Raw genomic sequence first — 18,606 nt, forward strand, 5'->3', positions numbered from 1 at the left:
CAGCTAATTTCCCCAACACTAACTTCCCCAGTCACTAATTTCCCCAACAGCAACTTCCCCAACACCAATTTCCCCATGCAGTAAAATTCTTAATTTCCCCAACAGCAACTTCACTTAACAACGGCTGTTGCTACACATGTTGAATGTTTCCTTTTCTCCACACAGTTCCAGAATGATTTAGATTTGTCCCTTGACATTGCTTGTAGGTTGTACTCATACTTATTGGGATCCACCAGAACATTTCTCTTTTCGAGGACAGTGTATAAACTGCCAACATTGTCGACTCTAATCCAACTGATTTTTTCACATTCAAAAAGTTGCGAATTTTTTATTTTAAAATTGCGCATTTGTTCATTGAAATAATGTTAAAAACGGATATATTTAATATTTTACTGCATGGGGAAATTGGTGTTGGGGAAGTTGCTGTTTTGTTTTAATGCATGGGGAAATTGTTGTTGGTGAAGTTGCTGTTGGGGAAATTAGTGACTGGGGAAGTTAGTGTTGGGGAAGTTGCTGTTGGGGAAATTAGTGACTGGGGAAGTTAGTGTTGGGGAAATTGGTTGTTGGGGAAATAGCTGTTGGGGAAGATGTCTCGGGGAAGTTGCGATGGGGATCTAACCTAACACCTCTTTTCATACCCATCATAACGTATTTTAAAGATTTTGATTTTGAGACTTTATATAGGTGAGTTTTTATTCTAAAAAAGTGGGATTGCAGTAGCAATGATTAATTCCTAAATTAAATAAGGAATATTTTGTCTAAAATAAAGATCTGTTTACCTCTACAGGAAGCTTGGCTTTTTAGAAAAAATAAAAATTTCAGATTTTGTAAATTTTTCTTAATAAATTGTTGAATCATAGTATTTTATAATTATAATTTTAAACAAAATCAGCCGATAATCAGTAAAAGATGCTAACTACTTTATTTACAAGGCAAAGCAAACAAGTGTTAAAAGAAGAAATAATAAAAAACCTTTCTGAAGAATCATATATGCTTACTTTTTCCCTTCCATTCTGTAAATTAAAAAATGCTGGATTTTTACTACCGATTATCACTTAAAATTTTTACAATATAGCTATATCGTCATGTATATTGTATAGTAATTTTAAGAAATATATTTCTTATTGAATTAATTAAAAAGGTAAAAATTGTAACCCTAGCTTCATGTTTTTATTTGAACAGATGTTCGATGAAAATTTTGCTTGAAATATTTAGTCCATTCTTACAGTTGCTGTATTCGCGTCATATTTTAAAAATATATTTGCTTTCTGACTCTGCTAATTTGGATGATACGTTATACGTCAAAATGGTTCGACTGACCGATCAAATGTTTTGTGACACTGGTTACTCACGACAATAGGAAGGTTTGAGTGTAAGGTTTACAAATATAAAAAACCTAATTTGTATATTTAAAAAGTTTGTAAATTCTGTTTATAAAATCAACATTTCTGATTTAATTGTTCTACAAGGTGTCTCAATAAACATGGGAATTCAGTGACGAATTCGATATCGTCTTTTCAAATAATTCTTTAATTTAGTATAGTGATACCTACTGAGAAAGCTGTAATCTGTAAAAGTTTCGTCTTCTATGTTCACATTTTGTTTGTTTATGTTTTGACTGCGTTCGGTTGTACTTAGTAAAACAAGAAAATTACAGTATACAAACAGAGTAAACTTGTCCCTCTTCACTGTTCATCTTGCGGAGACATTATAGTCATACTTTACAGCCATTTACCTTTTCATTAAATAAACTCTAGCAGACATAATAATATTATGGTTTTAGAAATTAGGTATTACAATAATAATTCATAACAAAGACGATATCGAATTCGTCACTGAATTCCCATGTTTATTGGGACACACTTTAATATAATATTATCCCAACCCAAAGTAATGAAAATCCCTCTTTTTTTGTCACAGAATTAAAACTTTTATTTGACTATTTCAATTATGTTTTTTAAATATTTTTTGTTTGAATTAAAGAAGAACTTTTTCCTTTGTAAGATGGTGCAAGCTCTATATAAAAATCAAACTAAATTTATCAAATGTCGTCTTGACAATTTTTCATGAGTTTATACTATATTACGTAAATTTCAGTATTTGCGAAAACAAATAAATAACCATGAATATGCGGGAACAGTTCAGCTAACATCAGAATATGATTATCATCAGCTAACATCAGAATAGGATTATCATCAGATAACATCAGAATAGTATTATCACCTGCTAGATATTTCGAAGTTTGATTTAATACCATAAAGGATAGCAAATATCCTCTCAAAATGATGATAATTAGACTTAGAACCGCAATCTTCATTAAGCTGTTCATGATTATAATTGATTTCAACCATGTTCTTACATTCGTTGTTAAAAATACGTTCTTTGAACTCCCTTATAGTACAGCTGCTCCAGTATCTAGGTATCTGTACATGGTGTAAGTAGCACCAAAACACCCTGATGTGTTTACAGAATCTAAGAACCTCAGTTATAATTTAAAGACGTCAGAAGAGGGTTTAAACTGCAATACATACTTTTACATTGCAAACAAGCTTAATGTCTTAATCTGTAAAAGTTTACAGAGACAACTGGTTAGATATAGGTTAACCAGTGTATAATAGATTAATATAAAATACAGATAGAACACTAGGTGTAGTCTTTTCAAGATTTAAGGGTTTTTCGTTATAAGACAGAGAGAGAGCTATACGCGGAACTCTGTTGGGCCTCAGCTTCAGGGTTATTGAGAAGGAAAACCCCCTAAATCTTGAAATCTAGTAATCTATCTGTGTTTTTATAAATCTATGCAGTGGATACATAGTCAATGTTAACCTCACATTATATAAATTTAACAAATAGAGAGTAAAATTTGGATATCCAAGAGGAGAATATCTGTCTTTAACATTGAAGAAATATTATAATTTTGCAACATCAATTCTATCAAATTGTTTTACTTTCTTCTCTCAAAAAGGAATACATTTTTTGATGTTTTCAAATACCCATCCAATTTCAATGAAATTTTTAAACGTCTTAAAACTGTCAGAAACATTTCTTATAATATTTTGGCAACCTGATGTAAATATTTGAAATTTCCATCACCATGGCACCACTAGGATGCAAACATGTAGGGATTATAAAATTAGCGTTAGTCCTGTAAAATCATGATATTTAATACAAATCCTTAATAATCTGTTATCGTTAATTTTGTGTTTAACTATTATTCTTAATTTCAGAATAAATATTGCTTTGATTAGACAATATGTCGGATGAGCTGGAAGCCTTGAAACAACTTTATAAAAAGTAAGATATATCCAAAAGTCAATCAGAGTCCGAATTTGATTAATTTATGCCGCGTCTCAAATCCACCAGAAACTGGTTTTAATTGAGTGTTGGCTTAACCCTTTGAAACCTAGCTTAGTGTCGATACTGCACCAAAAACAGAAATTTGTTGCTTGTATGTTACAAGCTGTAATTTTCTAAATTCTATATCTTTGCAACCTATATTGATTTTAACATTTGATATTTCAAATTTTGATATTCTAATCCAGCAAATTTGATGCTTGAAAGAATTAAAGCTCTATGATTACAGGCTGCAAAGATATAGAGATTTAGCATGCAATGTTCACATGCTCTTTGCTTGAAGATGTGCATGCTGTTGACTTCTAAACATTTGTAGGTACGGGCAAGAACATGTATTTAATTTCTACGACGAACTCTCTGCCCAGGAACAGCAAGAGCTTGTCCAGGAGCTGCGTGATGTTGATGTCGCAGATCTCCAGGAATGCTGGGAGATCACACAAAGAGGAGATCAACTCCTTGATACATCAGTGAGTTGTCAAAAGTTAAATCTTTTTTTTCTAAATAAACGATATTGCAGTTTACACCAAAAATTTTGATTTGAAAACAGATCAAGGGACTTCAAGACTTTTTCCGACATCAATTAGGAAGAAATTGTTAGTCCTACTGCATAAATTAAGTTACTTTTCTAGAAAATCCGTAATCTTTTTTGCCATATGTTTTTTTCAGTTTGATTTGTTGTAGGCAATGCTACCTATTGATGAAGATCTAATTGGTAGTGTTAATTCAACCAAAGAGGATGTACTTCAGAACTATGAAGAGTTAGCACTTAGGTAAATACTACATTTTGGGACAGATGCTGTTTGGCCAGCTATAGCTAACATATATGTAAATTTATATAGATGGGCGAAGAGAGTTAATAATATGATAAATAATTAACACTATCCTGCACACAGCAAACCAAGTAAAGTTACAATAATCTTCGACGTTACTGTGCCTTTAAATGGACGTTATCTAACGTTCACATAACGTTATTTGGGTTGCTGGCTACCGTAATAGAAAGCTATTAAATTATAGAGCAATATCTGATGGTCATATTGGAGTACTACTTCTTGCTGGTGGACAAGGAACTAGGCTAGGAGTTCCATATCCTAAGGTGATAAATTCCGGAAACTTTGGAACTAATTGTGCTGCTTACAAAAATGCCAGCTTAGGAAGAATAAAGACTGGCACCAAAAATAACAGATAAATAGGCATTTATAGAAACAATATGTTAATAGTAATCATAATTGTCTATACTTACACTGTGCTTGTGATATTTTGAATAAGTTTCATAAAAACATAAGATCTCTTCAAATATAACAAATATCTTAAAAACTAGTTTCTGTAATGCGTTGTTTATAAAGAAAATCTACCCCTGCTTAGGGATCTGACTAGGGTGTCCAGTGAACAAAGGAAATCGATTAGCGAACAATTAGCATTTTTGAATAATTTGAATTGATTTTTTTGCATGATCTATTTATATCCAATAATTTAAAAAGAATTTCAAAAATAAATATTTGTTAAAAAAATGTTTAGGGAATGTATGATATTGGTCTTCTCAGTGGAAAATCGCTTTATCAAATCCAGGTAAACTCACTAAATCTTTGCAACAAACTCACATTTTCTTATCCTTATATCTTTACAACCAAATGTTGGATATTTTTAAACCATGAATTCTGCTTGATCAAAAAAGTTTTAAATATCAAAGGTTTCAACTATCAGGTTGCAAAGATATAGGAATTTAAAAATTTGAGTTTATGGCAACGACTCAATTTCTTTTCTACGAGTATTAGAGTTGCCGGCAAATTCCGCATTTTGCGGGCAAATTTTTATTCCGCCACAAATTCACAAATTCGATGACTTTTTATGGTTTTTACAACGGACAAAAATGTTAAAAGTTTTGTGACTAAACAACTGAATTTTCCTCAATGTTAAAGTCTGAAAAATTAATTAATATATTTAGGTTGAGAGAATCCTAAGACTTGAAGAACTTGCAAAAAGGTAAAATTTTAAAATCTAATTTTAAAGAAAATATTTATTTTCTTAAAATTTCATTTGGTTCGCAGAAAGATTGGTTGCAATGATCTTCACGTTTTCTCCAGTTAGCTTTCTATTGTGACCAATCCTGATTATGTTTATTTAATAAAATGAAGTACAGGGTGTCCCAATACACACGGAAGTTGGGAAACTTCTTGGAGGTCGTCGTTGAATTTTGAAATTCTTAATATTTCTGGTATTATTTAAAGCGCAAAAAGACATACCACATTTTGAAAATGCCTGGACAAAGAATATTGTGGGAATACTTTGCTAGAATACACTTTTATCATACATATAGACTTAAAAGGAAAATGAATGCCACAAATAATTTACAAGATAAAAGACGACCTTCGACTTGTCACTATGGAACAAACTGTACACTAAAATAATTTCTGAGATTTCTTTGAATTTATTCTTAATTCCTGTATTAGACTAACAGGAAGCTCGGGGAAGATTACAATGTATATTATGACAAGCGATCATACAAAAACTCCTACCCAAGGTATATTTTATATCTTATTCCTTTTTTTGGCAACATTTTTATCTACAGGGTTACAGGATAAAACTTCAGAGACTATGATACGGAAATTATTCGATCTTTGATCGTACATTCCAGCTTCCCCTCGGATGTAAACTTATTTTTTTTTGACAAATCATTTGGCATACCATTAAGATAATATTTTTCTGCTATAACGACAAATCAAATCTTTAGATCGTTATATTTTAAGAGTTTTAGGTCGGCATTAAAGTATGATCCTTTGAGGGTAACCCTGTCCTTGCACAAGGTTCAATATTTTATAAGACCACAGTTAGGGATGTTAACGTTTTCATTTTTTTTTTGAAAAACGATCGTTTTTTTTCGTTTTCCTATCGTTTTTTGTTTCGTTTTCCGATCGTTTTAAAAACTATCGTTTTTTAAAAAGTTTTTAAAACGATTGTTTTTAAAATGATCGGAAAACGAAACTAAAAACGATAGGAAAACGAAAAAAACGATTGTTTAATGATCGTTTTCAAAAACGATTAACAACCCTAACCACAGTCAACCTTTATATTGGGGATGCTATCTGTAATTTATATTAAGTAGTAATCTCTGTTTGTTTGTTTGGATGTTCGATCATAATTCATGAACCCTTAGACTGATATGTCTCAAATTTCAATTGGGGAAAAAGTTGAATTGTTAATTTTTTGGGGGGACAACAACAGGCAAAGCTTGGTTTCCAAGAGAGTTAAATAAATGTTGTTCGTTATAGCTGGCCAAACAGCTGGACCATTGGCTGACAATTTTTGGGGGAGCCGATTGGTTATGACAATTTGTTTTTAAAATTTCTTGGCTCTTTAGCTCGAGTTTAATAAAACCTTTTTAGATTATTTTGTGAAGCACAACTATTTTGGTGCACTACCAGAACAAATCAAGATTTTTGAACAACAAACCATCCCTGCGTTTAATAACAAGGTATATACACTAGATTAAAATAAATCTTTTAAAATAAAAAAAAATAGAAACATATTAGTAAATATATATATCAATCATTTTAAAGTCACTTTTGAAAAGTAGCCTCTCCATGAAAAAGCAAAGAAAACTTAAAATTGTAAAAATCTTTTAAATAAGAAATTCTGCCAGTTGATATATGTAATTTAACTTGATTTGATCTCGATTTCCAATGTGGGCTCTATTGATTAGGTTGAATTTATCCATACAAGGTATAACCATCACAGGACACCGAAGATGAATTAAATAACAAAAGTTTTGACTTTAGATCTTGAAATTCTTGTGGATATTGAGATCAATTCGGGATCTCGATATTTTTTTAATCTCCTCCCCCCCCCCTCGTCATTGCTATGAAGACATTTCCAGTATATTGGAGCTAGGATTTAAAAGACTCAAAAAGAGTCAAAATTAATTTTAATTAACTTTAAGGAACAAAATTAACGGATGAGAACAGGAATTTAGGAACAATTGAAAGATTGTTCAGGAATTAGGAACAAAAATAAATGATTAGGACAGGAATTTAGGAACAATTAAAAGATTGTTTAGGAATTAGGAACAAAATTAAAGGATTCGGACAGGGATTTAGGAACAATAATAAGATTGTTCAGGAATTAGGAACAAAAATATAGGATAAGGACAGGGATTTAAGGTGGGTCGGACACAGTATTAGGAACAGGAACAATAATAGGAACAATTTAAGCAAAAAGAAATTACTAGTTATACTTAAATGCATCAAAATTAGGACCAATATTACAATTTTGATAAATGAGTATTGATTAAGGAACATTACTAGATATGAACAATATTATAACTTAAGTCTAGTTTCTTACAAATTTCTAATTCTAAATTTATCGTTAACAATAACATTTACTTGTTGTCGTTGATTTTTAAATTAAACTGAAGAAAAGAAAGTCAAGATTTCCATTAAATAAAAAAAGCTTGAAATTGAAAAACACATTCGATTTATAAAATTGGGAACATTTTTTGCCTCGAAATCTCAGGGAGGGCTACGCCCCCCCCTGAATCTGTCAGGGAGTGGCGAATGTCCCCCCGCCACCCCCCTGTATCCGCCCCTGGAAATGGGAATATCTCTCATTTTTAGCGAACATTTTTGTTTCGCCGAAAATTTTGCATTTCTTTCGCAAAATTTTTTGCAAAATTTTGCATTATTCTGTTTCTCCAGAATATCTAAAACCTTGATCCAGGGAAAGTTTGTCCTGAGAACTAAATATAATTTGGCAAGGTCTCCTGATGGAAATGGTGGACTCTACAGAGCACTCAGGTAAACTTAAAAAAAATAAAAATTTTATCTGAAATATCTGAATTTTTAAGAAAAAATTATTTTTACCTTTTGTTAAGTCTAAACTTTTGAACCAGGATAAAAAAGAATCTTACAACTTTGAACACACAACTTTAGATTCCGATGTGAAGTCTATTAAAAAATAAAAAAAAAATCCTTGCTTATAAAAGGGACAAATATATTTTAAATCTTTTATAGAAGATTTTTAAATTCTGCTAATAATGGAAAATAAACAATGGTAAAAGATTTGGTCCTTTTTAATCATACACGCCAAACTAAACCTTTTTTAATCATACAGGCCAAACTAAACCTTTTTTAATCATACACGCCAAACTAAACCTTTTTTAATCATACACGCCAAACTAAACCTTTTTTAATCATACACGCCAAACTAAAAACGGAATTTATGTCGACAGTTCCAGATTTTATTTCCAGAGAGGAGAAAATATTGGAAGACATGGACAAAAAAGAGATAAGGTAAAATTTAAAAGATGTAAGTTTTTTTAATTACGGGGTTCTCATTGACTTTATGCACTATATAATAAGCCCGATTTTTTGTTGTTGTTGAGAACAACAAATTGGTCAAAAACTGGTTTATAATAATCTTGGCAACTTCCCAAATGTGCAATTTCCCAAGCGGCAACTTCCCAAGTCTTCCCTATCCGCAGTGCTCGGCTCCTTATCCAATCCTAACCGTTGGGAAATTACAAATTTAGGAGGTAGTCAATTTGGAAATTGTCACTTGAGAAGTTGCCCTTGATAAAATGCTTTTGGGAAAATACCTACCAAACTTTCTAGGTACCTTCATGTGTACTGTGTTGACAATGTCTTGGTAAAAGTGGCGGATCCCAGGTTTATGGGCTTCTGTATTAGTAGAAAAGCAGGTAATTAATATAATACGTACCTTTGCTTGTCTGGGTGTCAAAAAGTTTTCTTTAAAAGATTTGTATTAGGCAAAGCTTTTTTCATCGAAGAGAAAATGCTGAAAGATTAAGCAACCATTGTAAGTGGAAATAGAAGACTGGATTTTATAATTTTTTTTTACGGATTTGGATTTTTACCCATGAGGCCATAACATTTTGGTGAAATTCAAAATTAAAGTTATTTATTATATTCACAACAAGGGGTTCAGGGCGTTTTGCATCCATCTTCTATTTCATTTGTGAACATGTTCTCTTTGTATACATTGTAAAACAAATAAAATCTGAAAATGTTGCGGATTTAAAAAAAAATTCGTAAATTTTCAAAAAGAAAATTTTGTTAGAAGCAAATTTTTGAAAATTCAATCATCAATACACACCTATGCAGTCAAAACATAAACAAACAAATTGCCAACATTCCAGACGCAATTCTTACGGATTACAGCTGCCTCAGTGGGTATTACTATACTAAATCAAAGAATTATTTAAAAAGATGATATCAAATTCGTCACTGAATTCCCATGTATATTGCAGGACACCCTGTAGTGTAAGTTTTAAATATCACAGGTTTATACAATCAGGTTGTAAATAATTAGGTATTAGAAAATTTAAGTTTGTGACAAAAAACTAATTCATTTATTAACTTTCATAAGTTGGTTTGTATTAAACATACATCAAACTCGCATAAAAAATGGACTCCTGCAGTTGTAGTGTAAGGCTTGTGGGACTTGTAATACAAAATGTGTCCTCGAAAAATTAGCTTGTGGATAACATTAAACTTCCGCCAATAATTATAGAAATTCTTGTGAGTACTGCAAAAGAAATATTGTTACTAAAACCTAATTTAAAAATATGTTTTGACTTTGGAAAACTAAAAGTTAATTAAATATAATCTTTTTTGTCGTCTTCTTTGAGCTTTCATAAAAATTGTAGATTCTAAAAAACATTTATGTAAAAAAAGAAATTTTCTTAATTAGAATAGTATGTTCCTTGTAGGACCATACTAAGAAAAATAATATTTCTAAATTGTGTCCCGTCCTGTTTTACTTCTTATATATATTGCTTGTCTGTCTGTATACAATAAACGTCTTTACAGCCATTTACCCTTTTCATAAAATAAACTATAGCAGACATAATAATATTATGGCTTTTGAAATCAGGTATTACAATGCTAATTCATAACAAAAACGATATCGAATTCGTCACTAAATTCCCATCTGTATTGGGACATCTTGAATTTGATTTAATAGATAAATGTTTAAAGTATCAAAGGTCTACAAATTATGTTGTTAACATATAGGGATTAGAAAGTCAGAGTTTGTGGCAAAAACTCAATTTCTTCAATTTACAAAATTATCTACGTACATTTTGTTGAAACTAATAACAACACTAGACATTTTCTTCGTGTAAACATAAAACAATGCCTTTCTAGAAAGACATCAACTTTACCAGAAGAACAGCAAAGATATATCTATTAATTATGAAGTCAGTCCTGTCCATCAGCGTTATTTTATGTGACTATCAGTGGAAATATGACAATTTCCGATTTACAACCCTTGCAACCTTTTTCTGATCAATAATGTAGAAAGATAATGTCGTTTTTCTATGCTTTAAAAAATGTTGTTGATAATCCCTGTATGTTTTCTTGCAGTAGTAACTTGCAAGTCACTGTAAGAAAAAAAATTCTGTTACCCTGTAAAGAAAATTATGATTTTAAATTCTTCTTAAACTTATATTTTTAGAGGCGGGGAACAAGGTGATAGAGAAGGGCTGGCCTAGTGAACCTGTGGGCGTTGTTGTTCGGATAGAGGACAAAGTTCAGGTATTTACATTATACACTCTAAATTACAAAATCAGGGACTCAAGTTTTGCTGAAAAATGCGTGATTCTTTTGTGGCATATAAAAGATTTTTATTTTAGTTATTTCTTAGTTTACAGTCTGTACAGTGGTTACCAGCAAACTGTGGAATTAAAGTTGTTTTATTTCCTTCTTTATATTCTGAACTGTCAGTAAGGATTATGTAGTTTTTAACTAATTGTTTCTAAAATTATTATTGCTGAATACTATATTGTAGGTTATGAATCCTTTATTAACTTTTATAGAGTACCTATAGTAAACAATTTGAGGCAAAACAATTTAGGGTACCGTTGTAATTTAGACATGCCACGCAAAAAAAAATGGAGGTTCACACTTCAAATCGTAATTATATAACACTAGGCAATAGGCATTCAGAGCGCTTCGTGGACCTCACCTTGCAACAATTTAAGCGTTTAATATTACTTATCTTGCGGACAGTTGTGAAACTTAATGTTCTACTGTTTCTAAGATTTAAAAAAATCTGAGTTACCACAGAAATTGTGTTTCTCAACAATTTAAAAAGCTTTTATAAGTTTTTTCAAGCAATAGACTTAAGCTGTTTAAGGTGGTTGAGTACAGTGAGATTAGTAAAGAAAACTCAGAACTAAGAGAGAAAGACGGAAGGTAAAATTAGTTGGAAATCTAATATAAACAAAGTTTCTACGAATAGCCTAGATTTTTTTTCACGCCATTATCAAAGACTTCAAAAGTATGAAAAAAAAATCCGAAGCATATTTTCAGTACTAAATGAAAACTAGGGTTTCCATCGGAATGGACAATTTTTTTGTTCTGCGCAAATTTCGTAATTTTGTGCATTCATTAGGTTACAATAAACGCACCAATATCCGCATTTGATGGTAAAAAATAGAACAAGTCTTTTAACCTTCTTGATACATAGAAAACTTCTGTTCTGTAGCATCTACGTAACTGTTATAGGAGGAAATTAGTTCCAAAATAAACACTTGGCCCATTTTTAACACTGAGTGTTAGAAATGTGCCAAATCTTCAAAGTTATCTTTTTCAAGCGTTTATATATTTAAATACAATACAATTTTAATTTTTACTTTCAGTGATTTATTTTGTAAGTTATAAAAATGAGTTTTGTTTTGAATTGCGGATTATACTCAAAAAAGGGTAAGTGGGTTTGTCTCAATAATTAAAATTCAGGATATGTTTGTAAAGGGAAAACCTAACATTGTCTTGAAAACGGTCAAGGGGTTTGATACGAAAATAACTCTTTTTAGAATTTTGATATTAGAAAATAGTTTAAAATTCGGAATTGTTGTCCCTTTTAAAGCTTTATGGTTATATGGGCCTGGATCCTAAAACCCCAGTCTTTCAATTTGGCCCATTTCTAATACCTGCAGTGTTAGAAATGGGCCAAGTGCTAGTTTTGGAACCATAAGTGTCCCCAGTGTTATAAATGGTCATTTAATATTTTTGAATATTTTTATTTTCCTAAATTTTACTTTTCTTGGTTTAGGTTGACCTACAGGGCAGGGAATATTTGTAATCATTTCTTTGAGAGAGAATTTCTTAAGGTAAAGAGATTGAAACGTTTGATTGAGATACAATGTGTTATACCAAACTTGACAGTTTAAAATTTTGACAGCTTTTTAAAATGTAAAATGTACCTTAAAAGCTGTTAGAATTAAGTAAATTATATCTATAAATGTTATATTTGGATGTCTCTAAACTGGTAGATTTAGATTAAACTATTTAGATTAAACTATTTAGATTAAAGCCTAAAGGTTTGATAATAATTTACTTTGATCTATCTTAACTAAAATTGAAAAAATAATCCATAATAGATTTAATTTCTTTAAGCAAGGGTTTTTAATTTTTATTCAGGAAATTTTTCTAAAGCCGTTAAAGAATGATATACAATTCAAACTTATGGAAATACCTTTTTTTTTATTAAATCTATACCTCCCCACAGCTACACAGAATTCAAAATTATGGAAATATCTTTTTTTTTATTAAATCTATACCTCCCCACAGCTACACAGAATTAGGTGACACATGCTTATAAAAGTTTACTGAACGATTATTCCTAAAAGAATACATCTGGATCGAATAATTAATTGTTTATTTTTCTCAGGAAAGGATCCGTAAGTTTAAAAAAAAGAATTTTAGAAGTACATTTATTACTGCTAGATAAAACAACAAGGATAAAGGAGAGGAAGATGAGTAGGTCTTCTCTGCTTCCAGAAAACTGACAAAACTGATTTGCGGATTTTAAAATCCCCTTTCAGGGATTTCATACTCTAGAAAACCTCTATTTTTAGCGTGTTTGTCGGGAGCATGAGAAGAAAATCCCCTACCACGTGGCAAAGAAAGCAATTCCTTTTGTGGACCCAGAAACAGGAATTCAAATAAAACCAGGTATTTATTTAAACAAAGTTTTGCCAATGACTTATTTAAGATCACAATTAAACATCAAAATATCTACAGTTAAATCTTATACAGGGTGTCCCAAAAAACATGGGAATTCAGTGACGAATTGGATATCGTCTTTGTTATGAATTAGCATTGTAAGGCCTAATTTCAAAAGCCATAATATTATTATGTCTGCTAGAGTTTATTTAATGAAAAGGGTAAAAGACTGCAAAGATGTGTCTATAATGTCTCCGCAAGATGAACAGTGAATACGGACAAGTTTACTCTGTTTGTATACTGCAATTTTCTTGTTTTACTAAGTACCACCGGTTGCAGTCAAAACATAAACAAACAAAATGTAAACATAGCAGACGAAACTCTTACAGATTACAGCTTTCTCAGTAGGTATCACTATACTAAATCAAAGAATTATTTGAAAAGACGATATCGAATTCGTCACTGAATTCCCATGCTTGTTGGGACACCCTGTAGAACTTTGCAGACATCGAAAGAAATTATAAAATGTCGTCTTGACAATTTTCGATGAGTTTTATACAATAATAGTTACCCTGGTCGGGTACATAATTTTTTTTGCATCTATAATCACTAATTTTAAGCATTTCTACATTTAAATCGTGTTTTCACTTTTCACCAAGTTTGTCGGAGAAAAGTTGGGCTTGGTTTTGGCTCTGAAAGGGTAGTTTTGCTTTCAAGACGACATCTATTGGAGAAAGATTTCAAGATAGGATTTATGGTCTACAAAGAGCTTACACTTTTTTTAACAGAATTTTACTGAAATATCATCAAAGGGTCTAATCGTTGCTTATGATCCAACATGGTACAAGGATATTACATTTTGATAGTAATTTAAGGTCAAAAACCTTGAGCATCATCTTTGGTCAAAAAGGGGCCTTTGATTGGAATCGGAACACAAAAAACCTATGATTTGATTGTGATACCTCATATAATAAGAACTGCGATTCTGCATGACGAATCATTTCCATTGGCTTAACATTTTGACCTCCGTAGGTCATTTATATTTTTAGGTCAAAGACCACAAGGATCATCTATGGTATAAAGGGTTCTCAGAACGGAATGGGAGCACCAAGAAAGCTTATGTTTTAATTCCTAATATTTTCATTGATTTTATATTTTAACCGATTCATTATTCTTTTTTAAACTTAAATAATTTTCCGAAAAGAGACAAAAGTTTTCACATAATTTTTTTTAACAAACTTTTGTCTCATATGCCAACAACCATTCATTTTTATAATAAAAAAGTATGCTTTCTCCTTCCCCCTTTCCTGTACGGTGCCCCTTCCTTCCCTGTACTCTTAATATTTTGTTGATACTAATATTAATATTTGAAATCCTGAAATCTAAAAAAGAAAAATAACTAAAAAACTAAAATTTGTTTGGTTTAGATTCTCCGAATGGAATAAAGCTGGAGAAGTTTGTATTTGATGTTTTCCAGTTTTCAAAATCTTTTGTGGTCTGGGAGTGTAACAGAGAAGAGGAGTTTAGGTGCTTTTTACCCTATAAACATTGATCTACAGAGCGTTCCATATCATATTCGATTATCTCCAATTTTTAACGCCAAAAAACACACATATTACTCGAAAAATCTAGCATTTTCTGCAAAAAATTGCTATTAGCCTTATTAGATTTTTCAAAATGATTCATTCTTCTTAAATTTTCTGATTTGTCCCCCAAATCGTAATTTAGACCCATTGACGTGGTCTAATTTGATGTGGGACACCCTGTATATATAATAAAGCTCTTCGCTCATATGTATATACTTATATGTTAACGTCTTGACCAAATTGGCTGAATTTTTTTGTTATATGGAACGTACATGTAGGATAAAAATTCAAAAGAAATGTTCGTCATTTTTTAAAATTTTTTTTTTTACAAATTCTAATTTAGTATAATATACATTACTAGAACACTCATTTTCTTATATATTTTCCTTTTTTCTAGTTCTTAGAAAAGTTAATTCTTAGTTCATTCAGTTCTACGATAATAAAAATAAAGGTGTAAGAATACAAATTAATTACATTATTTCAAGTCCTTTAAAAAATGGAGAGGGCGCTGCAAAAGACACACCCTCAACCGCAAGAGAAGCACTGTATGCACTTCACAGGTTTTACCATGATAATGTTTTAAATATTAAGATGAAATGGACTATATATATAGTATATAAGCGTAATATGCAAGTGAAAGCTCCATGCATCTCAAAGATAGCAATGCCCGATTTACAACGGTGCTCTTGAAACCCTTCTTTGATCAAGAATGTGGAAGAAAGCGTCGTTTTTCTGACTTACAACACGTTTATTTCTGTGAATTTCTGCATTGTTTCTTTTAAGCAAGACATGCAGAAGTCACTTTTGCAGAGAAACAATAAATGAAAATAAACAGTATAAAGATCATACTTGATCAAACTAAGCTTTTAAGGGTACCGTTGTAAGTCGGGTAGAGAAATCTTTGCATTGAGGGTCACTTAAAATTATGCATAAAGACCCTTTAAAAAGTTGATAATTTTTAAAACCTGTTTCTTTATTTGTTAATAATTAGTTAATTTAATGGATAGGTCCTTCAAATAACTGTCGGGTTTTAACTTTTTAACTTACGATTATTGGAGTTTTGCCACAATTTAAATATTCATCATTTTATTTTATATCACTGTAAACTCCAGTTCATTTCAAGTACCAGGTTGACTTTTAACTAGCTTCGAGCAAGCTGTAGTCGCTGTACAGTACAACTACAGACTATGTAAGGAAAACCGGGACAGTTCACCAAATGAATGATCCCCTTACATTAAAATTTATGTGACATATATTCCAGGAGATACTTAAAAGAAGCGGGAGCCATTTTTTCTGGCGGAGCGCAGGATGCCGCGGAACTTTCTCCCATAGTTTCCTACAGCGGAGAGGGACTTGAAGCCTACGCTAATCAATCAATCAATCTTCCAGTTTTAATTAGTTAATTGTATCATGTATAGACGTTTATTATGATTCTATCATCTTTTGATTAAATTGTGATTTAAACATTCCAAACCAAAGAAGCCCCAATTTACCTAGTGGTTTAGCCAGAAAACTTTAGGAATAATTGATGCTTTAATGATTATGTTAAATTTTGCTAACTTATTAGAAATTTGTAAATGATACAGTAATAACCAGAAAACTCTGGAATAGGAAGACGACTTTAAGAATCAAGTTATAACTTAAAAAATTCAAATGAGCACAAACCACAGCAATTGGACAGTGTGCCTATTTTTACTAAATTAGTGATCTTATAAGTGTCAAGAAAAACTTTTTGCTCTGTAACAACATTACATGCACTTAAGTGTTGCTATACTGTCTCCTTCATATTCCATATTGTTAACGCTGAATGTTCTTAAATAATGCTATGTGGACTTTTAAAAAGATACTTTTTAACCAATTGGAAATTGTTATTATTTTCATATTTAAAAAAAAATTGATTCATTTTAATTAATTCTTTCCAATATTCTTCTTTTCTAGTTAACCTGAGCCGGGGATTTAAAAAATTCAAGAAAATAAGACTCGGGTCTAAGCTGTTGTTGAGCCTTATTTACGGCTCGGGCTTTCGAATTTGAGTTGCATCTATTTTTCAACAGAATTTAGTTCATAAAACCGGTTTAATGTTGTATTTGGCGGATTTTCATAGTTGGAATTGGTGATTCCGGGTTTTGATGAGAATAAGACCCAACATTGAGCCTTATTCTTCACTAAAACCAACCAAGGTCGGTTATATTTTCATTGGGCTTAACTCCTTAAGTCGAGCCCAAGATCTCGCAGCTGTCAATCACGTGACACAAGCTGTCATCAGAGTTGGGTATAAGATTGGGTCTTAAAGCTGCGTTTAAGGAATTAAGACTCGAGCCGAAGCTTTTAAATCGGGGGCTCTGATGAAACTTTATTTTGCTAGTAAAATTTATTATCCGCTCAAATTATATAATCTTTAGTTACATTTCATAATCAAAAGAGATCATTTCACCTTGTCTTATTTTAACCAACACTGTGGTTTTTGTGTACATTTTTGATTGCTTTGTTTTATCATTTACGAATCTTATTAAAAAGCTAAAAAAAATCATAAAGGATTGTGAACTTCATAATGTAAAATATTTCGAAAATTTGGAAAGTAGATTTAATTCAAGAGAATCTAAAGCTTAGTGGTGGTTCCAATCAACCTTGAGCAGATCATGACGAGGTTTAATAACTCTAGGATAGTTTTGAGCGAGTAGATTAGTTCACGAAATAGCATTAATAAGAATTTTTTAGCATATTTTAAGTAAGAATTATGGACATTTTTTTCGAATAATTTTTCAAAGAATAAACTTTTTATTTTCATCTTTTATTAGTCTTTATTTGATATTGCATAGGATATCCGGATAAAAGGTTTTAAGTGAGCCTTAACTTTAGAACCCATGTTCACCCATTTAACCCTATAAAGGCTGGGGGTTCTGAATCTATGTATAGCTGGGGGGGGGGGCTACCCTATAAGTAATGACCTTAGAGAATATGTACAGCCTACAGGGATAATGCATTTGCATTTTTAGATCTGTAGCTTTAGTCACAAAAAAGTTAAGGGCTATTTTAGATTATTTTCACAGACCAGACTCTTTTGTACCCTACCCTATAAATAAAAAAAATATTTTTAACAAAAATTCTTTAAATTACTGTTCATTAAAAGTCACAAAATTGCAAGGTATAGTCTCAAAAATGATAGTGCTAGGACAAAAAAAAACTACAGGGGGGGCGCCTGTTTAGGGTTAATGCAAAGTTTTTGTTTTTGTCCTTTAAAACTTTTTTGTATTTTATTATCATGTGTATATAAAGTCTTTTACTCTTTTTGACTGATTTCAAATAGGAGATCGAAGTGTGAAAAAAAATATTCTGATACATGTCATATAGGATGCACCTCCTGTTATTTTTATGTGTTAATCTGCTCGATTTTCAGGGTTCGTCAAAAGTCATGTCGGGGAAAATATAGATCTGAGAATTATTAGTTCCGATGAATATCAGTTTAAATGAAAATTAGTATGAGTGAACTTGAGGGCAGATAACGTTTAGTTCCGATGAACATAAGTTCGGATTAGCATTAGTTCCGATGATAATTTTCCAGTTTGGGACCTCAGAGGAGAGAAGAGGAAAGGGGGATTAACTTGGGATTTCATAATATTTTATTTACGGGGATTAAAAAAGTTTTATAATCTATAAAAAATAGTTATTATTAATAAAATATTTTTTTGATTATTTTTCAAATATAC

The 18,606-nt window shown here is 31.2% G+C and overlaps 1 protein-coding gene across 1 annotated transcript; it reads left to right on the plus strand.

The window, feature by feature from the left end:
* Positions 1-3,185: 3,185 nt before the first annotated feature.
* LOC111703509 (UDP-N-acetylhexosamine pyrophosphorylase-like protein 1) lies at positions 3,186-16,758 on the plus strand. The gene is made up of 18 exons (XM_023475465.1): positions 3,186-3,294; positions 3,671-3,821; positions 4,036-4,124; positions 4,369-4,447; positions 4,870-4,920; positions 5,297-5,334; positions 5,802-5,872; positions 6,735-6,823; positions 8,065-8,141; positions 8,595-8,636; positions 8,958-9,043; positions 10,822-10,901; positions 11,503-11,561; positions 12,421-12,478; positions 13,226-13,322; positions 14,741-14,840; positions 15,385-15,459; positions 16,161-16,758. Exons 1-18 carry the CDS (start codon positions 3,254-3,256, stop codon positions 16,300-16,302), a joined length of 1,425 nt encoding a protein of 474 aa, XP_023331233.1. The 5' UTR covers positions 3,186-3,253; the 3' UTR covers positions 16,303-16,758.
* The last annotated feature ends 1,848 nt before the right edge of the window (positions 16,759-18,606 follow it).

The sequence above is a fragment of the Eurytemora carolleeae genome, unplaced genomic scaffold (assembly GCF_000591075.1).
Source record: "Eurytemora carolleeae unplaced genomic scaffold, Eaff_2.0 scaffold560, whole genome shotgun sequence".
Taxonomy (NCBI): Eukaryota; Metazoa; Arthropoda; class Copepoda; order Calanoida; family Temoridae; genus Eurytemora; species Eurytemora carolleeae.

Bases quoted from the DNA above. Each gene is read 5' to 3' on its own strand.
- LOC111703509 (XM_023475465.1), top strand. From the start codon at position 3,254: ATGTCGGATGAGCTGGAAGCCTTGAAACAACTTTATAAAAA. The intron at 11,562-12,420 runs GTAAAATTAGTT...TTCTTGGTTTAG, and splicing joins CTAAGAGAGAAAGACGGAAG to GTTGACCTACAGGGCAGGGA. The intron at 12,479-13,225 runs GTAAAGAGATTG...CTCTATTTTTAG, and splicing joins TTGAGAGAGAATTTCTTAAG to CGTGTTTGTCGGGAGCATGA.